Source organism: Atractosteus spatula, chromosome 7, assembly GCF_055471065.1.
Source record: "Atractosteus spatula isolate fAtrSpa1 chromosome 7, fAtrSpa1.hap1, whole genome shotgun sequence".
Taxonomy (NCBI): domain Eukaryota; kingdom Metazoa; phylum Chordata; class Actinopteri; order Semionotiformes; family Lepisosteidae; genus Atractosteus; species Atractosteus spatula.
The window spans coordinates 14,475,621-14,496,873 of record NC_142712.1 but is presented as its reverse complement, the minus strand read 5'-3'; the positions used below and the strand labels follow the sequence as shown (position 1 = coordinate 14,496,873).

General features: G+C 37.1%; 3 protein-coding genes across 3 annotated transcripts; all 3 read left to right on the top strand.

The window, feature by feature from the left end:
• Window positions 1–2,329: 2,329 nt before the first annotated feature.
• Window positions 2,330–6,018, top strand: LOC148830565 (olfactory receptor 1P1-like). Its single transcript, XM_088919915.1, has 4 exons — window positions 2,330–2,425; window positions 2,507–2,749; window positions 4,878–4,998; window positions 5,972–6,018. The coding sequence occupies exons 1-4, from the start codon at window positions 2,330–2,332 to the stop codon at window positions 6,016–6,018; spliced, it is 507 nt and encodes a 168-aa protein (XP_088776041.1).
• Window positions 6,019–7,994: 1,976 nt separating this feature from the next.
• LOC148830564 (olfactory receptor 2A12-like) lies at window positions 7,995–8,951 on the top strand. Its single transcript, XM_088919914.1, has one exon. The coding sequence runs from the start codon at window positions 7,995–7,997 to the stop codon at window positions 8,949–8,951; it is 957 nt and encodes a 318-aa protein (XP_088776040.1).
• A 6,922-nt stretch (window positions 8,952–15,873) lies between these two features.
• Window positions 15,874–16,827, top strand: LOC148830563 (olfactory receptor 6S1-like). The gene has a single exon (XM_088919913.1). The coding sequence runs from the start codon at window positions 15,874–15,876 to the stop codon at window positions 16,825–16,827; it is 954 nt and encodes a 317-aa protein (XP_088776039.1).
• The last annotated feature ends 4,426 nt before the right edge of the window (window positions 16,828–21,253 follow it).

The window sequence follows — 21,253 nt, the reverse complement described above, 5'->3', positions numbered from 1 at the left end:
CAGCTCTGCCATCTTTGGTGCCCATTCTGTGCCAACCAGTCCCACACCTGTGCCAGGTTTGAATCTCTCCACTGGAGTGTGCTGAACTCATCCATGTAGAGTCCCCAAATCAGGTGACCCTGCAGGGCTCAGGTCCATCATGAACCTGGATATGTTTAGCGTTTAGGAGGGATTCTGACTCAGTCAAAGGCATTCAGTCATAATCCCACAGATTTAACTTCACGCCATTGGCTCCTCAGCCAAGTACACACACCAAATGTCTAAACCAGTTACCAAGTGACTTGCCACTATGGCTCTTAGAATGCACTGCCCCGGTGCCCACATAATTGTCGTTCATATCTAGCACAAGTGACCAGTCAGAAAGAGATTAGGCCAGGACTGGGGACTTGATTGAGGACTCCAAAGGCATCCTCGCACTGACTACTGAAGGGGACCCCTTGTATCCTGGAATAGCATCTCAGTCCACAGGAAGCTGCACTTCTTAAGCTTCACCTCCAGCCCTGCTTCCCAGATACACTGCAACACCAGCTAAAGGTTCACCAAGGCTTTGTTGAAGGCGGACAAGTGGACCAGGAGGTTGAATAAATAGACTTTACATGCTGACAGGGGCACCAATCAGCCACTCAAAGGTAGCCACCACATGCCACAGGCAGCATCCCCATGCATGGCCTTGCAGTCTTGCAGGCAGAATTCATCTCTGCACTCTGCTACCACACATGATTCTGCTTATTATTATGTTATTGTTCTAACAACTGTCACTATTAATTATTTACTGTTTTGTTTTGTATTTTCTACAGTGTTGTGTTATCTGTTGTCAGTGTGAGTAAGGATCCCATCATACATGAACATATGGCAGATAAATTCATCTATCTATCTAAGAACTTCAGGGCTTAATAATGGGAATAAGGATCCAGTTGTCTACCCGGGCATTCACCTGCATGCCCCCCTCCATACAGTGCAGCATCTGGTGCAAAAACAAACACCTCACTGAGCTTCTTCATCATCCCTTCATTTTCTAAGCAATGGCACGGTCCCCCCTCAAAGATATAGCAGACTTAACCTCAGGGTGTCTACCGCTGACTGTTGGGCAAGAGAATGACAACCGATATAATATGTTTGATATTGTTTTACACATCTTTCTCAATAACAAAGGAGCACCCACACGTGCACACTGGAAATGTGATACCACTCGAGGATAGGGTGGTCACATAAAAAAACTATTTTACAGACATGTTAATGCAGGAACACTTTAAGTTGCGTTATATTACTCTATATTCCCATTTAATATTATGATGAAGGGTCACTTAACTTTACCATATGTTCTTAAGCCAGATAACAAAACAATGGGCAAATGAGTAGTTGCTTGGGTGAGTGTTACAGTTTAAATATATATAGAAATAGTATAATAAATGGTTCCCCACACATCATATGCATAATATTATTTTATACATCTTTGTGAGTGCCACAACAGCACCAAACACACACAAGAATTGTAATACCATGTGTGGACATGGTGATGACAATTACTGTACACCTGTGGCACATAAAAGGATGTCTTAGTGTAAGATATGGACACTGAGACAACACAGAGAAAGAATACCTCCATCACCTGGATGAAATTTATGATGATATCTCACATATATTTTTTTTATTATTAAAGTATTCTGTTATTTTTCAGTAGACACCATATACAAAAAGTTTTAATTTTAAAATGCTTCAAGCAGAATTGAAATGAAATGATCACCCTGAAATGATCTGAAATGATCACTGGTGACTCACAAGCGCCTTGACAATGTTACATTATTCAGCAGTAGTGCTGGTGAATTAAATTATGCCAGACATATGAGGTGGCAGATAGGTAGTGTTTTTCTAGTATCATTCTTAATTGTTATCTTTCATTTTCATTGCTGTTTTTTTTATTTAAAGCTTGGGCAAAAGTGAAAAGGGGGATACTGAAGCATTTTTTCAGGAGCTGGCAGCAATGGAGATAAACCATGTTTTTTACTCCTGTGGGGTTTCTGATCTCTGGCTTTCAGAATGTGCAGCACAGTGATTACTATTACATATTCCTGGCTTTCATTTACCTGGCAACTGTGGTAGCCAGCTTCTTCCTAATGTTCATATGGCTTTCAGAGTGTCTTCATACACCAAAGTACACAGCAGTTTTTAATTTATCTGTAGTAGATGTGAGCATTAACACAGCTCTTATTCCAAAATGTATACATCAATTTCTTTTTGACTGAAAGTTTGTGTCATATGAGACATGTTTAACTCAAACGTTATTTTTTTCATTTTTTTGCATATCATGGAATCTCTCTCACTTGTTGTTATGTCTTATGACAGACTCGTCTGTATTTGTTTTCCACTGAGAAGCAGCACAATAAACACAAACACCAGGATGATTTTTATAATTGGGTTCTGCTGGGTATTATCTTTAATATCTTTTGTTGTTGCATTGGTCTTTATAACACACTTGTCATTCTGCAAACCTGTTCCTGTCATTAAGAGTTATTTCTGTGATCATGGACCAGTGTTCAAAGAGGCCTGCAGCAGCTACACTTCAAACTGGACCATAGCCAGTGTTTATATTGTTTCTTACTTTTTTGTACCACTAGCTTTGATTAGTTTATCATACATTTGTATTATAGTTGCTCTTTCAAGGATTTCATCTGCTCAGGGGAGGTGGAAAGCATTTAAAACATGCACCGCTCACTTAGTCTTAGTGGCCATGTATTTTATACCTATTTTAGTAACATACTGTACTGTATATGATTGGATGGTCAAATGTGCTGGTGGACACTAACACCAGAATCCTCAACACATCTCTGTCTATGACCCTGCCTCCTCTGCTAAATCCCATCATATATACCTTAAAAACTGAAGAGGTAATGGAGCAAATTAAAAAGTTTATCATAAGCAAAAAGCTTCTCCAGTAAATTAATAGTATTCTTAAATATTCTGCAAGTGTGAGTGATTTTTTCTGTACAGACTAAAAGATACTTAATCCTCAATTTTATGATGCAGAGACAACTCTAATAAAAAATACAGCATACATTGCAATTTACAGTATCTTATTAATCTTAACTTGTAACTTATTTTCTCAAACATGAGTGATATAAAACATCTGTCCTTCATTATTAATGCTTTTCAAAAGCTAAACTTTACAAGGTCAAAGGATGTTTACCTTTTTACTTTAAATAGACTTCAACATCCATGTAAGTTGCAAGTAATTACTATTTTACAGTAACAGAAAAAATGTGTGATCTTGTAATTCAGTTGCATATCACATATAAAATATGAAACAATATATTATGGTGAAAACAAAGTACACTGACACTCACAGTCCCAAAGTTATGTCCCATAAATTTCTACAAACCTCTAAGTAGACTTATTAACTATTTCACAATAAATCACAAATAATAAACCCTCTGGAGGCTCAGTTCTGTTCCGAATACTCTGTTTAGGATCCAGGAATTACCCTTTGATTCCTTTAATCCTAAAACATTTCTTTTTACCTTGCCTGTTGCCACAACACTGTATCCAGTTCATAGCTGGACACCTTATCATCTTCCCTTCACTGACTTCACCTGTTTCTATTCATCTGAAAGCAAGCTGTGTCATCTTGATGTATTCCCCAAATAACAGATTTTAGTTTGTGAAGATTAACTTTGTATGGTTCCACAGAAAGTATTAAATATAGTCATCATGACTTCTCCTTGTTGATAATATCACTGTCCTTATCTTAGTTGTAGATTAGCTGCACCTTAAGCATTACATGTAATTTTCCACCATAATGCTTTGGGATTATATTCTTATATTTTACATGGCTAATACCTAATACTGTAATCATTTTTAATACTACATTTAGTAGTACATACAGTAAGTGGATATCTTTTTTCTTTATTTCACATTTGCATTACAAAAAATGTCCCTAATACTTGTAGTAACTTTAAGAATGTACTTTTAAAATTCACTAAAATTATTGTAAATAGTGGTAAGATTTTACTTAAAAATAAAAAAACAATACTTCATAAAGAGCAGGTTGTGATCAGTAGCTCCTTTCTTTCTATATGTACTGTATGCAGATTTCACTGTTTTCTTTTACATTTCCCTCCTTTTTTGTTTTAATGAAATAAAGGTTTATATGGAGTACATCATTGGTAATGGCAACAACCAGCAGTTCCTCTGCACAGTTCAGATGGAGAAATGATAATGTTATTAATTGTGATAAATTTAAAGGATCACTTATAATAGTTTTAACTTAACTTCTTAAGGGAGATAAACAAACTCCTATATAGTATATACAGTATGTATGTAGAATATACTGTATGTTACCTACATTATAATAGATAATGTTACACATTTGTTTAGGTCATTGTTTTCAGGAGAACCTATGCACATGTTTAATGCATAATTCTCGTTTACTCCGTGCAGGCCAGCTGAAATCTCTCCCAACTCTTTAATGAGCTTTGACTTCCAGAACTGTGGACTTCGTCAAGGACCTTCCGTGTTCTCAAGGGTGCTTGGTGATCCTAGTAATTGTGGACTGTTCTTGAAGGCTGTCCACTTCGTTGCTCTTCCCAAGTTGTCATCCATTTCCCAGGTGGCAGATGTCTTCGCAAAGGAAGTATTCAGATTTAATGGGATTCTGACTGATATTACTTCCAAGCATGGGCCCCAGTTCATCTTCAGATTCTGGCATGCATTTTGTAGATGACTGAGGATCAAAGTGAAACTCTCCTCTAGATATCACCCAGAAAATAATGGGAAGATGGTGTGCGTCTAACAAGACAGGAAGACCTACTTTTGCTTTCATGTTTGCAACTTTCAGGAGGCTCCCGTATGCTCTTTGTCACCCACTCCCTTGGGACTAACAGATCCCCCCTTTAACGACATTCAGTAGCTGGTTCCCTGGTGAATCCTGGATTCACTCCAGGTTCAGGGCAGTGTATAACACCAATTCACTGGAGAGCCCATGGGCCAACATAAAGATCCTGGGTGAGTGTCTGAAGGACTCCTAACATGTGCTGCTCATTCCATGCTTGTTAACCAAGTAAACCCCGTCCAGAACCCAGAGGTTGCTGTTTTTTGCTGTAATGATTGTGCTTGGGTGAGTGTCGTTTCCAGCTGCTGCAGTCAATGCACTTCCAGCGGTTAATCTCTCAATAAGTCACCTAATCTGCCTATTAACAGGATTACGGTCAGTGTAGGGGTTTGTGCATTTACTTGGACAATTATTAATTGTAGCAGTAAGTCACAAAATGATTCTTTTGATGGCTATTAGAATCAACCTTGCGGGATAACTCAAACAACGCACACACATGGATACTAATACACGAGAATACATTTACTAATACATAAAAGGTGCATATAAACATAATAGATCTTATCGTGAGGGTAGCAGAATACAAAAGGCATATATTCAATCACAAAGAGTTACAAATACCAAGAGGGACATACATTCAGTATATCATTCATTTAGACTGTTTCGTAAATGAACTTGGATTACAACTTCTACACTAGATACTCAAAAGCAAGTACATCACTCATAGGAATTAAATGGATATCAACTGGTGTTGAGGTAACAATTGAATTCTCGAGTGGTAATGCAGAATGTTGAATACTCATCCAATCTGTTGGGATTCAGATCTCCCGCAGGCAAAAAGAAACAGTGGCAGGCTTGTTGCTGTCCAATCGGCACTCTCTGGCTCTGTGCGAGACAGTGCTGTTGCGGCTTGCGATGTGGTGGGAGAGATTTCTGCTGCGATGTGCTGCTGATGCTCTCTGAAGACCAGCTAGTTAGTGTTGGCTGAAACTAGCAAAGTTTGTGCACAGGAGAAAAGTGACTGCGGGTCCAAGCAGATCACACTCTTCAGGCAGAAAGAAAACCGGTTCGTTCCTGAGGAAGCGCTAGTCCTGAATCCTTAGATTCAAGATTGGGCTCATGAGGCTTGCTGCTGGCCAACCTCAGGTGGATCCTCTTGTTACGCGCTGGCGACCTCCGTTCTTGACTCTTAGAACAAAGGAAAGTCCTGGCACTCAGACACACTGGCCGTTACATGGTGGTCCGAGCTGAGTCTGAGGATGTTTAGGAGGAGCGGAGTCAAGAATGTCCAGGAGGCACCGAGTCGAGAATGTCCAGGAGGCGCTCTGAGTCCGAGAAATGTCCAGGAGGTGCTCTGAGGTACTCTGTGCTGCCTGTTTTACCTGGAGGGACCACGAACATTCATTGGTTGAAGGTTTCATGGGCATCAGAGACCCACGTGGGGTTAACCTGCCCTACCAGTTCCTGATTGGCTGATGATGAGTAACAATGCACTCTGACCTTAGAGTTGTAAACAACTTTGAATAAGACTTTCCTTGGAATCTCTCAGACATTAAGGCGCCAGAGATGACCATTTATTAGGGTGGCTGATGTGTCTCAGCTTTGGGAGTTGTTCCTTATCGGGACACTCTATCAGCTAGAAAAACACCTTAATTGTGAACCAAATGGAATGGCCTCTTTGTATCAAGCACCACTGAGATGAAGGAGAGAGGGACTGGCAAGGGAGCGGCAAACTTAATTCCTGGTCTTTAATAAGCCTTGCCGCTACATCAGGTAGGTTGTCAATACTGCTGGCCTGTAATTAAACAGCACATACCTGGGGAAGGTATTTGTTCTCTCTTTGCCGACATTGCAGTGCTTGGTTTTAGCCTTGGCTCTGTGACCTAGTGTCCATCTTTCCCATGCTTGTGCGGATTTTCCCTAGTACTTTGTGTACCTTTTCTAGCTTTATCTTCTGCTTCATTTCCCAAGCACAAATAAAATTACAATTTTACTTTGGGGATTCTTTTGTCTCAAGACCCACCTACTAAAAGTCTGGTTTGATGGCCGCACTCCCAGGGGCATCACAATTTGTATATGTTGTGTGAATATTGTGTACAATGTTGGTCATCAAGTCACAAAAAAGTTGCTGATGCACTGGAATGCAATAACATGCATTACATGGCTTAAATGAATATCTTATCTTATATAAGCTAAAATAAATAAGTAAATAAATCTTTTGTAATATTGAACATAGAAGACAAAAAAGTGACCTGATAAAAATATTCAAGGCATTGATAAAGTCAACACAGAGGACGTTTTCACAATTTAAGGGAAAGACAAACCTGAGGTAACATATGTAAACTATGTGGAAGTGTGTTTAAAATTGAGAATGGGAGGCATTTCTATACGCAAAGGGTTGTGGAAGACTGGAACAGAGAAGACAGTGACAAGCTAATAAAATGATACTATTCTGTAGAGTTTTTATCTGTGACACAAGAGAACCCCACATGCACAGTAATACCAATAGTAATACCACTTGAGGACAAGGTGATGACAGCTACACTCTGGTATATAAATGGATTCCTTAGAGTAGGAAGCTGAAAAGAAGACAGCACAAAGATTATCTCCACCATCTCTCTGTCAGGTAAAAAATATAATCTGCCTTTCAAAGTGGAAATCTGGCACTTCTGAGATAGTATATTTAAAAAAACAAGTAATAGGTTTATTCCATGCAGAAAAGAGAAGAAAGAAAACACAACGTTTTGGCCGTGGAGCCTTCTTCAGGTTTGAAAAACTATGAAATACAATACATCATATTATATTCCCTTTTTATTTTTATTATTTAATTACTCGATCAGTTTTATTTTTCAGAGCATAGCAGAGAATATACAGGGTATTTTAATTTTTATTTGGAAAAAAGGCCTTCCAAAAGAATTTAAAGAGGTGTACTAAAATGATCAGTGACATCTCATAGTATCTGTAAAATGTTACATTATTCAGCAAATCTGCTGGTGAATGAAATAATGCTAGGCATATAATGCAGTACTGTAGATAGCTACTGTTTTCTAGTATTATTGCATGTGGTACAGTATTTTCATGTTTCATTTTCATTGCCCTATTTTAAATTTAGGTTTGAGCAAAAGTAAAAAAGGAGGATACTGAAGCACTCTCTCAACAGCTGGCAGCAATGGAAATAAACACCACATTTTCTACCCCTGTGGGGTTTCTGATTGCTGGTTTTCAGAATCTGCAGCACAGTGATTATTATTTCATATTCCTGGCTTTCATTTACCTGGGAACCCTGATAGCCAACTTCATTCTAATGTCTGTTATATATCTGTCCGAGTGTCTTCATACACCAAAGTACGTAGCAGTTTTTAATTTATCTGTAGTAGATGTGAGCATTAGCACAGCTCTTATTCCAAAATGTATACATCAATTTCTTTTTGACTCAAGATTTGTGTTATATGAGTCATGTTTAACTCAGCTGTTCTTCTTTCATTCTTTCTATGCCCTGGAATCTCTCGCCCTTGTTGTTATGTCTTATGAAAGACTCGTCTCTATTTGTTTTCCACTGAGAAGCAGCACAATAAACACAAATGTGAGGATGTTCATTATAATTGGTTTCTGCTGGGTATTAGCTTTAACATATTTTGTTGTTGCAGTGGTTTTTATAGCACGCTTGTCATTCTGCAAACCTATTCCTGTCATTAAGAGTTTTTTTTGTGATCATGGACCCATGTACAAAGAAGCCTGTAGCAGTTATACTGCAAATAGGACTATAGCTATTGTTTATTCTTTTACTTTCATTTTCTTCCCAGTGGTTTTCATTACTATATCATATGTGTGCATTATCGCTGCCCTTACAAGGATTGCCTCTGCAGAGGGGAGGTGGAAAGCATTTAAAACATGCACAGCTCACTTAGCATTAGTGGCAATTTTTTTTATTCCATGTTTGGTAACATATTTGATTGTATGGATATATATACTGGTGGACACTGACACCAGAATCCTCAACACATCTTTGTCAGCAGCCCTTCCTCCTCTGCTGAATCCCATCATATACACCTTAAAAACTGAGGAGGTCATGGAGCAAATTAAGAAGTTTATGAGAAAGCAGAAGGCATTTCCAGTAAAACATTAACTTTTTTATTAGTCTGTGAGGGTTTTTCTCTGTAGAGAGTAAAATATACTTAGTCCTTAATTTTACGATAGAGTCACAATTTTAAATTAATTAAATTAATTAATTTTAAAACAAAGTACACAATAAAATTCTATCAGTCTTATAACTAAAAATGTGTTACAGTGATTCTGAAATCACAAAATTTAATTTTGATTTTCTATTTCTTTGTCTCAAACATAAATAAAAAAATAAAACATTTGTATTTCATTTGCAGACTTTCAAGTGCTTAAACATTCAGCAGATTTTTGTTTCTTTTTTCATTTAAATAGATCACACAACATATCTTTAAAACTGAAATAGTATGTTATAGAAACAGTACAGGTAAAGTATTAAGTGTGAAGACCCATATAATATTTACAGTAAGGGTAAAATTTACATTTATTCTCACAGTTTTGTGTTTGTAACTTCCTGAATACACACAAACTTTTTTTACTTACAAATTATTCCACCATAATTCTCAAACAATGATCAAACTCCATGGATTCAGGATTCACCCTTTACTCTTTTCCCTCCTAATACACTTTTTTACCTTGTCTGTAGCCACAGCACTACATGTATTTACTGAATAAAAGACTTTGAGAAGATTCACCATGTGTGGTTCCATTGAAAATATTTATTTTGCTTTACAGTCTTCTTTGACTTACAGTATTTAGCAGGCTAAACATTAATCTATTGTCTGATTTGGTTCTGTGACTCACTGCTGACTTATTACTTTTTATTTTTCTTTTCTTCTTTTTGTTTGAATGGATGACTCTTCTGGATTGATGAATTTAAAATGCAAATTATTATTTCATAAAACTCCAGTGTCCCAATGGTCCAAAACACTTGACCACAACAATATTTTAACTAATATGACAGGAGACAGGGCATGTTGGTCCACAACAAATATGGGCATAAAGACTAGGTCCTTTTAATCCCTTCCTTAGTTTTTCTTGGTTGAACAAGTACGAGAACAACTGTCTTCACCTCTCAGGAAGACAATGTACTATTTAACCAGCTGCTTTTACAGCTCAGCTTTGCTCTTCGCCCTCTTGAATGTGTGCTTTCATGTATGTAAGAGTGTGGCAGGCACAGCTCCTTGGTCATTGGGGATATCATCGTTTCTATGGAGGAGAGCTACTGCACTGTATCTCAATGTGATGTGCCTCTTCAAAAGACCTGATTTTGTGGAGATCAATCACTCCAGGTGTGAATCAGACTAAATGTTTCAAAAGAGTTTGCTTCAGAAGCAGACTTGTGGCTGAAATTCATATTTTAGTCAGGTCTCCCTGTTCTGGATTGTTTTGATATTTCTTTTTGTAGTTTGTTGATATTGATAGAATGATGAATGAGCATCCTGTGTAAATAAAGCACCTTGAAACCTTCATTAAAATCCTCCCCATTAAAACAGCGTATGTCATTTATTCGAGTTCCCCATTTCTAATTTATTAGATATGTTTAAAATAACCATATAGAAAAATAAATAATTCAATAATATATAAAAATGCTCCTCTAAAAAATTAAATTATAATAATTATAATAATAATTGCTTACACTTATATAGCATTTTTCTGGACACTCCACTCAAAGCGCTTTACAGGTAATGGGGACTCCCCTCCACCACCACCAATGTGCAGCATCCATCCTATAAATAAATTAATTAATAGAAACATCAGTGTATGAACCATTTAAAAACATGCTATATTACATTATAATGTTGCTGTAGTAATAAAAAAATCTACCCTAAGTTAAAAGTATAAAATCACATGATTGCAGTAGGTATTGGATTTGAAGAGCACTACCATTTATTTAGATTGTGACGAAAGTCATTTAAATTAGTTTTACTTTAAGTTTCACGTGAGAAAACTTAATTATAAAAGGAAGATTATAAACTTTTGGACAATATTTTCTATTTCAGGTGTGTGGGCACAATTAAATATACAGCACATAACATACAGTATTCCTAATAGGGAAATGTGAAGATTGGTGTGGTGAGGATCTCTCTTTTAATGTCCACTAGGTATTTTGGGGGGTATTTATTTCAAAATTGCTGATTACCAAACATAATGAAAAATATTCAATTCATTTTCTAATCGCTTCTTTCAATACAGGGTCCCAGCATGCAACATGCAGAAGGCAGAATATACCCTGGATGGGATGCCAGTCCATCCAGTCCATCACAGGGTAGACACACACACACACACTCACACACTAGAGCCACTTTTTCCAGAAGCCAATTTACCTACTAGCATGTCATTAGACTCTGGGAGGAACCCGGAGCACCCAGATGAATCATGATGACAATATACAAACTCCACACTGAGAGCACCCCAAGTCCAAAATTGAACTCAGGATGCTGGCACTGAGAAGCATCTGTTCTAACCGGTATACCAAAAGAAATGAGAGACCCCACCCCAAGTATTTAAAATCTTCAAAGGTATTGACAAAGTTTTTCCTGAGGACATTTAAAAAAAACAGTGAAAGTAAAACTAGAGGATACAAGCGAATACAATAAGGAACTGCACTTCTTTAAAACAAAGGGCTGTAGAAGACTAGAATGACCCCTCAGCCACCTTATTGAAGCTGATATCTTAGAGTTTTTCAAGAAATATTTCAATATGACCCTTGCCTCAACTAACCGTTATATAAGAAACAGATGGGGATTTTAATTTGCTGTAACAATCTGAAATTGTAACACTAAATGTCACGGGAGCCAGTTCAGACTCCCGTGTAGTGTGTATTTAGGACCCGCTACCCACGAGCCCGGGGAATAGGCAAGCCTTGTGGCGTCCATCTTCCAATGCTGAGCGCAGAGCTTCGGCGGCCAGGGGTTTAAATAATACACATGTAACAAGGGGCAGGTGAACGTAATAATGAAACTAAAATACAAAAAAGGGTCGGAGCGCCCTCTAGAGGATGGATGACGATCGTGACATAAATTGCAAGTGTACTTAACAACTTTTAAGAACCAATAAAGCATAATTATTTACAGTCTCACACACAGATTCTAAATACACAATATACAATTTATTGATACTGTATAACCAAAACATGCGCAACAAGCAACAGACAAAATAGAATATATCTATGAAAAGATCTGCTGTGAACACAGAATGCTAATATGTTAATATAATACATACGGTCATAAGTTTTATCAGTCTCATATAACTATATCACATTTATATGCATTTACTCTTGTGAACTAAACATGAAGTATACATTTTGTACAATAGTTCAACTCTCAAGAATTAGAATGTAAATAATGATTTTTTTTTTGCTCAAAGAACCATTTCCAAACATCCTTGATGGACATGCTGGTAAACTGAGCTGGGCTGGGCTTACCCATGGTTGCTTTTCTGTGCTGGGAGGGTCCCAGTGCAGACAGAGGAGAAAGAGAAAGAGTTTTCCTTCATTGTGGCTCAGGTAGCTCTACCAAACTAGCGTCTTGCTGACTTTGGTCTTTAAAAACAGCCTGTGCACAGTTTGTCTTCTGGAGGTTCTGGGTACAAGAAAAAATGGGAACTCGGTACATCCCGGCTATAGATTTTCAGAATATACTCAGATATTCTAGATGTTGACAAAATAAAGAGTAAAAACTGTCTAAATTCGCTGATCAGGTTGAAATAACAGTGGGTTCACGAACACAAGATTTCATCTGTTTCAGGAAGAACATCTTGGGCAGAATTCTATACTTCACTGGCTCACTCTCTTGGCCTGGCTTCTTGAAAAGGTTAAGTCCTGACTCGGTCTGCTTGCAGTCACATGGTTGTAAAAGTCAGACAGCCAGTTCAGTTGGAGAGATTTGAAGCCAGTGGTTAATAATGAAAAATAACTTTATGTGTACATTTTACAGGGTTAAAATTGTATGGTATGACATCACAAGTTGGTGACTGGCTGTGATGCTATTATGTTTGGTTCTAGTACCCATCCTACAGATCAATTATTGGTGGATCTTCCTTTGGGTGTAACCATGCCTTTGACGTTTGAGATCAGATTCAGATGTACCCATGGCTCCTTGTCAGACATCCAGGGAATGGACCTTCAACATGGGTGTTTAGATCGTCACTGTCATGGGAGGGATCGTTAGCAATCTCATCTTCCTTACATTCCCACATGCAAAGACCACTTGGTCATTCTGTGGCCGAGACTACAAAGAGGGAACCTCTTTAGCTACATTCCTTTGTCATCATGCAGCCACCAAAATGGCTAAGGTAAAATAGTATTAATCCCCTATCCATCGTATGCATGACATTACTGTATTTTACTCACTTTTCTCAGTAACACAAGAGCTCCCACACATACACACAGGAATTCCAATATCACGTGAGGACAGGGTGATCATAGCTACACTCTGGCACATAAAAAGGTGGTTAAGGGAAAGACAATGATACTAAGGCAGCACAGAGAAAGAATACCTCCTTCATCTCTCTGTCAGGTAAAATATATCATATACTCAGCAATGTGTCTCACACAAATCTCACTATTGAGAATGTATCTTTCAATTAATATAAAATTACAATATTTAAATAACATGATATTCCTTCTAATATTTTATTATTAAATTCTTCTGTTTATTTTTCAAATAATACCGTATACAAACTATTTTGAGACTATTTTCTACAGTTTTGTGTTATCTGTTGTACTGTGCATGTCCTGAGAGAACAGTGTGAGTAAGGATCCCATCGTACATGAACACATGGCAGATAAATTCATCTATCTATCTAAGATTCAGGGCTTAATAATGGGAATAAGGAACCAGTTGTCTACCCGGGCATTCACCTGCATGCCCCCTCTATACATGAAACTCGCAGGCTGGCACCTTCACCCAAAGACTGAGAGACTTAATGCCTCTGCCAACTATCAAGGGCAGGTGTTGTACTCATCTGGGGGTTGCCGAGTGCGTGAAGTAGCCCTCCCTCAGTGCAGCCACCCCACAACCCCATAACCACCTCCACCTCCCAGGACAGCTCCATTTTAGGTTTTCCCACCTTTCACAATCCCAGCAAAGCAGGCCTCTCTCTCAGTCTGCCTCCTCCTCACAGCCCATTTCCATATCTCCAGTTCCACCCTGAAGAAAAGACCATGGTTCCCCATTCTGTCTGAAACAACAGCAAGCCCTCATCCTCTAGCTGCAAATAGCTTGGGATTTACCTTATCTCTCTCTGCTCACTAACCCACTTTCAGAGTCTCCCAGCACTGTGGCACCCAGTGTAAGCTCCGTTACCTTCAGTTCTTCCATCTCCATACACTGGCTGTATCCCACAACTAACACCAATTGTAAGGTGAGTGACTGAGGTCCACGACCTGATGTACAAAGAAAGAACTTTTAATGCCCTTTTAAAGTACAGAAAGGGATAAAATGAAACCTGAATTGGTAACTCAAAAATAAAAGAAAGAAGTGCAGCATGTGGTGCAAAAACAAACACTTCACTGAGCTTCTTCATCATCCCTTCATTTTCTAAGCAATGGCACGGTCCCCCCCCCCCAGAGATATAGCAGCCTTAACCTCAGGGTGTCTACCGCTGACTGTTGGGCAAGAGAATGACAACCGATATAATATGTTTGATATTGTTTTACACATCTTTCTCAATAACAAAGGAGCACCCACACATGCACACTGGAAATGTGATACCACTCGAGGATAGGGTGATCCCATAAAAAAACTATTTTATAGACATGTTAATGTAGGAACACTTTAAGTTGCGTTATATTACTCTATATTCCCATTTAATATTATGATGAAGGGTCACTTAACTTTATCATATGTTCTTAAGCCAGATAACAAAACAATGGGCAAATGAGTAGTTGCTTGGGTGAGTGTTACAGTTTAAATATAAAAAATAGTATAATAAATAGTCCCCCACACATCATATGCATAATATTATTTTATACAATGCTTTGTGACTGCTTGTGTATATTCTTGGCAAAATCATTTACAATTTGGGTATTATGATTATTTATTTTAGTTATTGAGTACAGTATCCGCTCTGTCATTCTCTGTTATTCACAATTTCCTTAACCCCCTATTTGTAACAATAACATGTTATGGTTTTCCTCGTAGGCTTTATCAGTCTCATAAAATTAAATCACATTCATTAGGGTGTTTCAGCACAGACATAGCTTTATGTTGTCTTTCACCAGACAGGCCTCTTTAACTATATTTTTTTGCTTTTAAACAGAGACCCAAGCTGCTTGGTCAAGGTGACACAACGATTATTAGAAATCTTTAATAACACTTAATTCTAAGCACAATAAAATGCCTTACTGTTACACTTGAGACATACTAATGGAAAAAAAAACTCATAGTAAAATGGTATTCTGCTATTGCCATTTCTACTTGTTCAATAATACAAGAGCACCTACACATGCTCACAGGAATTGCACGTGAGGACAGGGCAATGCCACTCAAAGTCTGGTACATAAAAGCATACCTCAGGGTAGGGAGCTGAAATGAAGACAGCACAGAGAAAGAATACAGTATCTCCATCATCTCTCTGTCAGGTAAAAAATATCATGTGTCTTTCAAAGTGCAAATCTGGCACTATTGAAATTGTATATTTCAAAGAATATAAATATATATTGCTTTTGTATTTTTATTAATTTATTCAATGTTTATTTTTCAGAGCATACTAGAGTGTATACAGACTGTGTTTTTTATTTTTTCAAAACTTTACTTCCAGTAGAATAGGAAGAGCTGTACTGAAAAGATGCCTCTAGTGCCTCTTGCCTCTACAGTGCCTGTAAAATGTTACATTATTCAAAATAAAATATACAAGGCATGTGATAAGTGTTTTTCTAGTATCATTAATAAATCTATAGTACTGTCACCTTTGCTTTTTTAATTTTAGGTTTGAGAAAAAGTTAAAAGGGGGATACTGGAGCACTCTTTGAACAGCTGTCTGCAATGGAAAGGAACACCACATTTTCTAAACCTGTTGGCTTTCTGATTGCAGGTTTTCAGAATCTGCAGCACAGTGATTATTATTACATTTTCCTGGCTTGTGTTTACTTGACAACTCTGGCAGCCAACTTCTTCTTAATGTCTGTAATATGGCTGTCAGAGTGTCTTCATACACCAAAGTACATAGCCGTTTTTAATTTATCTGTAGTAGATGTGAGCATTAGCACAGCTCTTATTCCAAATTGTATAGGTCAGTTTCTTTTTCACTCAAGATTTGTGTTATATGAGACATGTTTAACTCAAATGTTCTTCTTTCATTCTTTTTCTATCTTGGAATCTCTGTCCCTTGTTGTTATGTCTTACGAAAGATTCGTCTCTATTTGTTTTCCTCTGAGAAGCAGCACAATCAATAGGAACACTAGGATGTTCTTTATAATTGGTTTCTGCTGGTTATTAGTTTTAACCTCTTTTGTTGTTGCAGTGGTTTTCATAGCACGCCTGTCATTCTGCAAACCTGTTCCTGTAATTAAAAGTTATTTCTGTGATCATGGACCAGTCTTTAAAGAGGCCTGCAGCAGCTACACTCCAAGCTGGACTATAGCCAATGTTTACATTGTTATCTACATTTATGTGCCACTGTTTTTGATTAGTATGTCATATGTGTGCATTATAGCTGCTCTTTCAAGGATTTCATCTGTGCAGGGGAGGTGGAAAGCATTTAAAACTTGCACAGCCCACTTAGCCTTAGTTACTATATTTTTCATACCTTCTTTAGTAACATATATGATTGGATGGATAAATGTGCTGGTGGACACTGACACCAGAATCCTCAACACATCTTTGGCAGCAACCCTGCCTCCTCTGCTGAATCCCATCATATATACCTTAAAAACCGAGGAGGTAATGGAGCAAATTAAGAAGCTCATCAGAAAACAGAAGGCTACTCAAGTACATTAGCATTCTAATGAGTCTGGAAGTGTGAGTGTTTTTCTCTGCACAGAGTACAAGTTACTTTGTCCTCAGTTACATGATGCAGTAACCACTAACTTTAAAATAGAGTACTTCATAAAATGATATCAATATACTTAATTATAAATATAATATTACTTAATATAAGTATTAATACTTATATTAATACTTAATATTTATAACATTAATTGTTTAATTGGAAAAACTAATTTTAATGTTTTAAAAGTTTTTATCCCAAAATTTATCTTGAATTCCTAGTGCATAAATTTTAAAGTTAAATCTTAAAAGTCCACCAGATGATTGTTATGTGTAATGCTTTATCTACATTACCACATCCAGAAATGTCAATGTTAAAGAAACAGAAAACAATTAAGTGAGATCTTAAATTTGAACTGTATTGCCCATCAAATATATTTATTTGTTTTATATGTTTACATATTATATTTTTACAGTGAAAGATTACAATAAAATTCTGATACAGTTTTGCTGGATGTCTTCATAATGGATGTGACATTGTAAATACTGTATATACAGACTTCATTGCCATAGATTTCTGCAAATCACTGGCTTACAAATTGTTCAACCAATTCATAAATAGAAATTAAAATATGTTGTGTCTCAATTTTAAAGGTCTTTTCCTGAGACTCTCTTGTGGGTCGAAGATTTACCTTTTGCTCCCTATGATCCTAAAGCAAACACCATTTTAACCAGTTCACAGTTGACGACTGAACTTTAGCGGCTGTAGTGGCTCTGTTGATCAGAAAGCGATATGATAGCACACTTTACCTTGAGAATGATCGCTTTTATGCTTCCACTAAAATTCTGCCTTGCCTTGACATATTTTGATAAGCAAATTTTTTATTGACTTTCTTAGATGACTCTATGACTCACTAATGGCTTGATTATGTCTTTCCTTCCATTCTGGCTTTTTTCTTCCTCATCTTTCTTATAGAGAAGAATGAATGGATGAAACTTCTGGATGAATTTAAATGATCTTATTTCTTTTCATAGCGTTAGAAATGTTATTATAATTGATAATATTAGATTAGTAACATTTTCTAGTTATTAGATAATATTGGAATGTTAGATTGTTATTATAATTTATAATATTGCCATTCTTATTTTTATGGTAAATTAGCTGCCCCTAAGACATAAATGTCCCATTGCACCTTTATAGTGGTTCCCTGTAAATATTGCATAATTCTAATACTAAACTCTTATTTTATTATGTTTATCAAAAACTGGAATTTAATTACTCTTCTAATAGTTAACATTTGCATTACAAAAATATTCACTAACATTACTGTACATGTTCGGAATGTACTGTCTGTAGTGTTAATAATTCACAATTGGAAATGTGAGACAAAAAGCAATACATTACCTGAAATACTGTAGGTACTGATCAGTAACTCCTTTCTTTTATGTTTATCTACTTAGTTTTCTGTTTCTACGCTTTAAATTTCCCACCAAATTAATTTTGATATTGCTCTAATAAAAATAAGATCTACAAACTCAATTAAACATATTATTTATTTACTATACTGGGCAGCCCTTAAGTGGAAAGTACAAAATGAGTTACTGGCACATCATAAATCTTACAGCACCATGCATTGATGTTGAATAAATAGTCACAACCTTGGTTTAACAGTTCATTCAACGGACAGTGGTCATCGTTCTGGGCCACTGGACTAAACTTTGTGTTGCATAGGGAAGAGTCCCAGCTGCTGGTCCATCAGTACCACTTACAACATCAATCCATTTTCCTTCGAGACCCAAACCAGTCAAAACCAGGTCAAGATTATTACAATTTTCTGTATATACTGTACACTAAATCTGTATTTGAGTATTAATGTTCTAATTCTTATGCAAAAGCATTTTAACAGTAGAATTTGAGAGGTATACTGTATCTTTTACTCACTTGGAAAATGTTTAGTATTCTGTTCAGAGTGAGTCATTTCACAAGATTTTTATTCCAACAAGAGAGCCTGTAAAGGTTGAATCTTCCCTGTGTGTTATAGCAATGGATAATGTGAGTAATATTAGCAGAACCAGGATTCCAAAGTTGCTCCACAATGAACAAGCTCCTTTCATGCCACCTTATATTGTACTTGGTTCCACATCTCAGTGACTCAAAGGTCTAAAACACTTGACCACAACAATATTTTACTTGATACAGGGCAAGACATGTTAGTGCACAACAAGTACAGGCAGTATTAGGCCCTTTCAAACCTTTCCTTAGTCTTTGGTATGGCAGGGATCAGAAGAACTTAATCTCCCTGGATGCCAATGTAATATCTAACTAACCAGCTGCTTTTACAACACACTAATATTGAATGTGGGATTCCTGTATGTACGAGTGTGTACAGCTCCTTGGTCTTTAGGGATATCTTGGTCTCTGTGTAGGAGAGAAACTGCACCTTTAGCTTAGTGTGAATGTGTATCTTTTGGAAAGACTTGTTGTTTGTGATTCACTTCAGGTGTGAATAAGAGTTTCAAAAGAGTTAGTGGACCTACAGTATGGCTGCCACTGTCTTCAAATAGAAACTCAAATTAATATTTTAATCAGGGCTCCCTTTTAGGGAACTAATTATTTTTAATTAGTAATAAGGGATTAATACACAGTGAGGGGGGCTACAGCAAGTAAGTAGAATCTTCAGGGGCATTGACAAATTCATTCCAGAGGATAATTCCAAGAAAACAGTGAAAGAGAAACTAGAGGACGATAGTGGACACAATATAGAACTGCTTTTAAAGCCAAAAACAGGAGTCACTTCTCAAAGCATAAGGTAGTTGGAGTCTGGAACAAGCCACCTAGCCACCTTATTGCATTTTTCAAGAAAGAGCTGAATGTCTTTCTTGTATCAACTAACTATTAAATGCAAAACAGGCGAAATGGAAATGGCCTCCTCATGTTTGTAACCTTTTAATGGCAACACAAATACAAATATAAATAGCAAACAAATGCAAGATAACAACAAGCCACCCCACCACCTTTTTTAAAGTGGCTTTGCAAAACATATCTACTACAATTACTAAAATTACTACACTCGCACCAAAACAACTATTGTCTCTTTTCTGGTACACCTGGCATATTCCGGACTGCCACCAGCTGTGTGTCAGGAAGACTTGCTCTTCCTGACAGTCCCTGTTTCACTAGACCCCTGATGTCAGCCACCTGCATCAAACTTGTCGCTCTTTCCTTGAAGAGGATAAATGTGTTGCCCAGGACTACTTCTCAGACGTGATGGACCTTCCATGCTGGAAGCTGTATAACAAATTCAGCTTGTCTTTACAGTCAACACCTGAGCATTTGTGCGTGTAGACACTCAGAAGCCTGCGGGTCCCTTGCAGTGGACTTGTTGTTGACAGTGTCACTGTCCCTGCTTCTCTTGAAGACATTGCCAGAAGGGGACCCCTCTCAAAGGGATCGGGTAGATCATCCAGTTTCCATTTGAGTTACAGTACCTGAGGTGGTATTCCTCAGCAGTTCATTTTTACTGTACAACATGCACCAGTGTTCCACAAGTAAAGGGTCTCAAAGAGCACAGTAGTAGTAATCAATGTACACAACACGGTCCAACAGTAAAAGCATGCTTCACTCATTAGGTGCACCACAGCAACTGTGCGCTATGCCCATATCTCTGCTGTAGCAGTAGGCTCCACCAGTGTACATGTCTCATATAGAGTCTTAATTACAAATCTGATTTTCTTACTTGTGTAGTGATTTCGGGTTTTCATTTTTGAAACAATTATAAAATGGAACAATAAATTGCAAGTGTGCTTTTGGGACTGTTCGAGATCAATCGGACATAATAATTTACAGTTTCACGCAGAGATTCTAAATATACAATATTCAATTTATTGCATAACATAACAGTGCAATTGAACATTTGTGAAATAAGTGTGTTAAATAATTACGAATTTAGAGAAACAGAAAAAAAGTATTAATGATCTTGAATTTGAATTGCATTTCCCATAAAAATGTTTATATTAACATATATACTGTACATAGAGTATCACTTATATTTCATGGTTCAGAGACTAAAACATACAGTAACACTGGCACTTACAGTTTTGCGAAATCCTAAATATATACAGACTTCATTGCCATACATTTTTGCAAGCCACTGACTTGTTCGACTGTTCGACCATTGTTCACAATTATTTATCAAAATATGCTGCGCCGTAATTTTAAAGGTCTGTTCATGAGACTCTTGTGACTCCAAGATTAACCTTTGCTTCCTATGGTCCTAAAACACTTTTTGGCCACACCATTCTACACAATTCACAGCTGAATAGCTTGTTATCTGCTTTATTGGCTCGGCTCTATTGCTTAGGAGGTGAGTCATGTACTGTACTGTATATACTGTATTCACAGGATAACACTTGAGAATCTTTACTATTATGGTTCCAC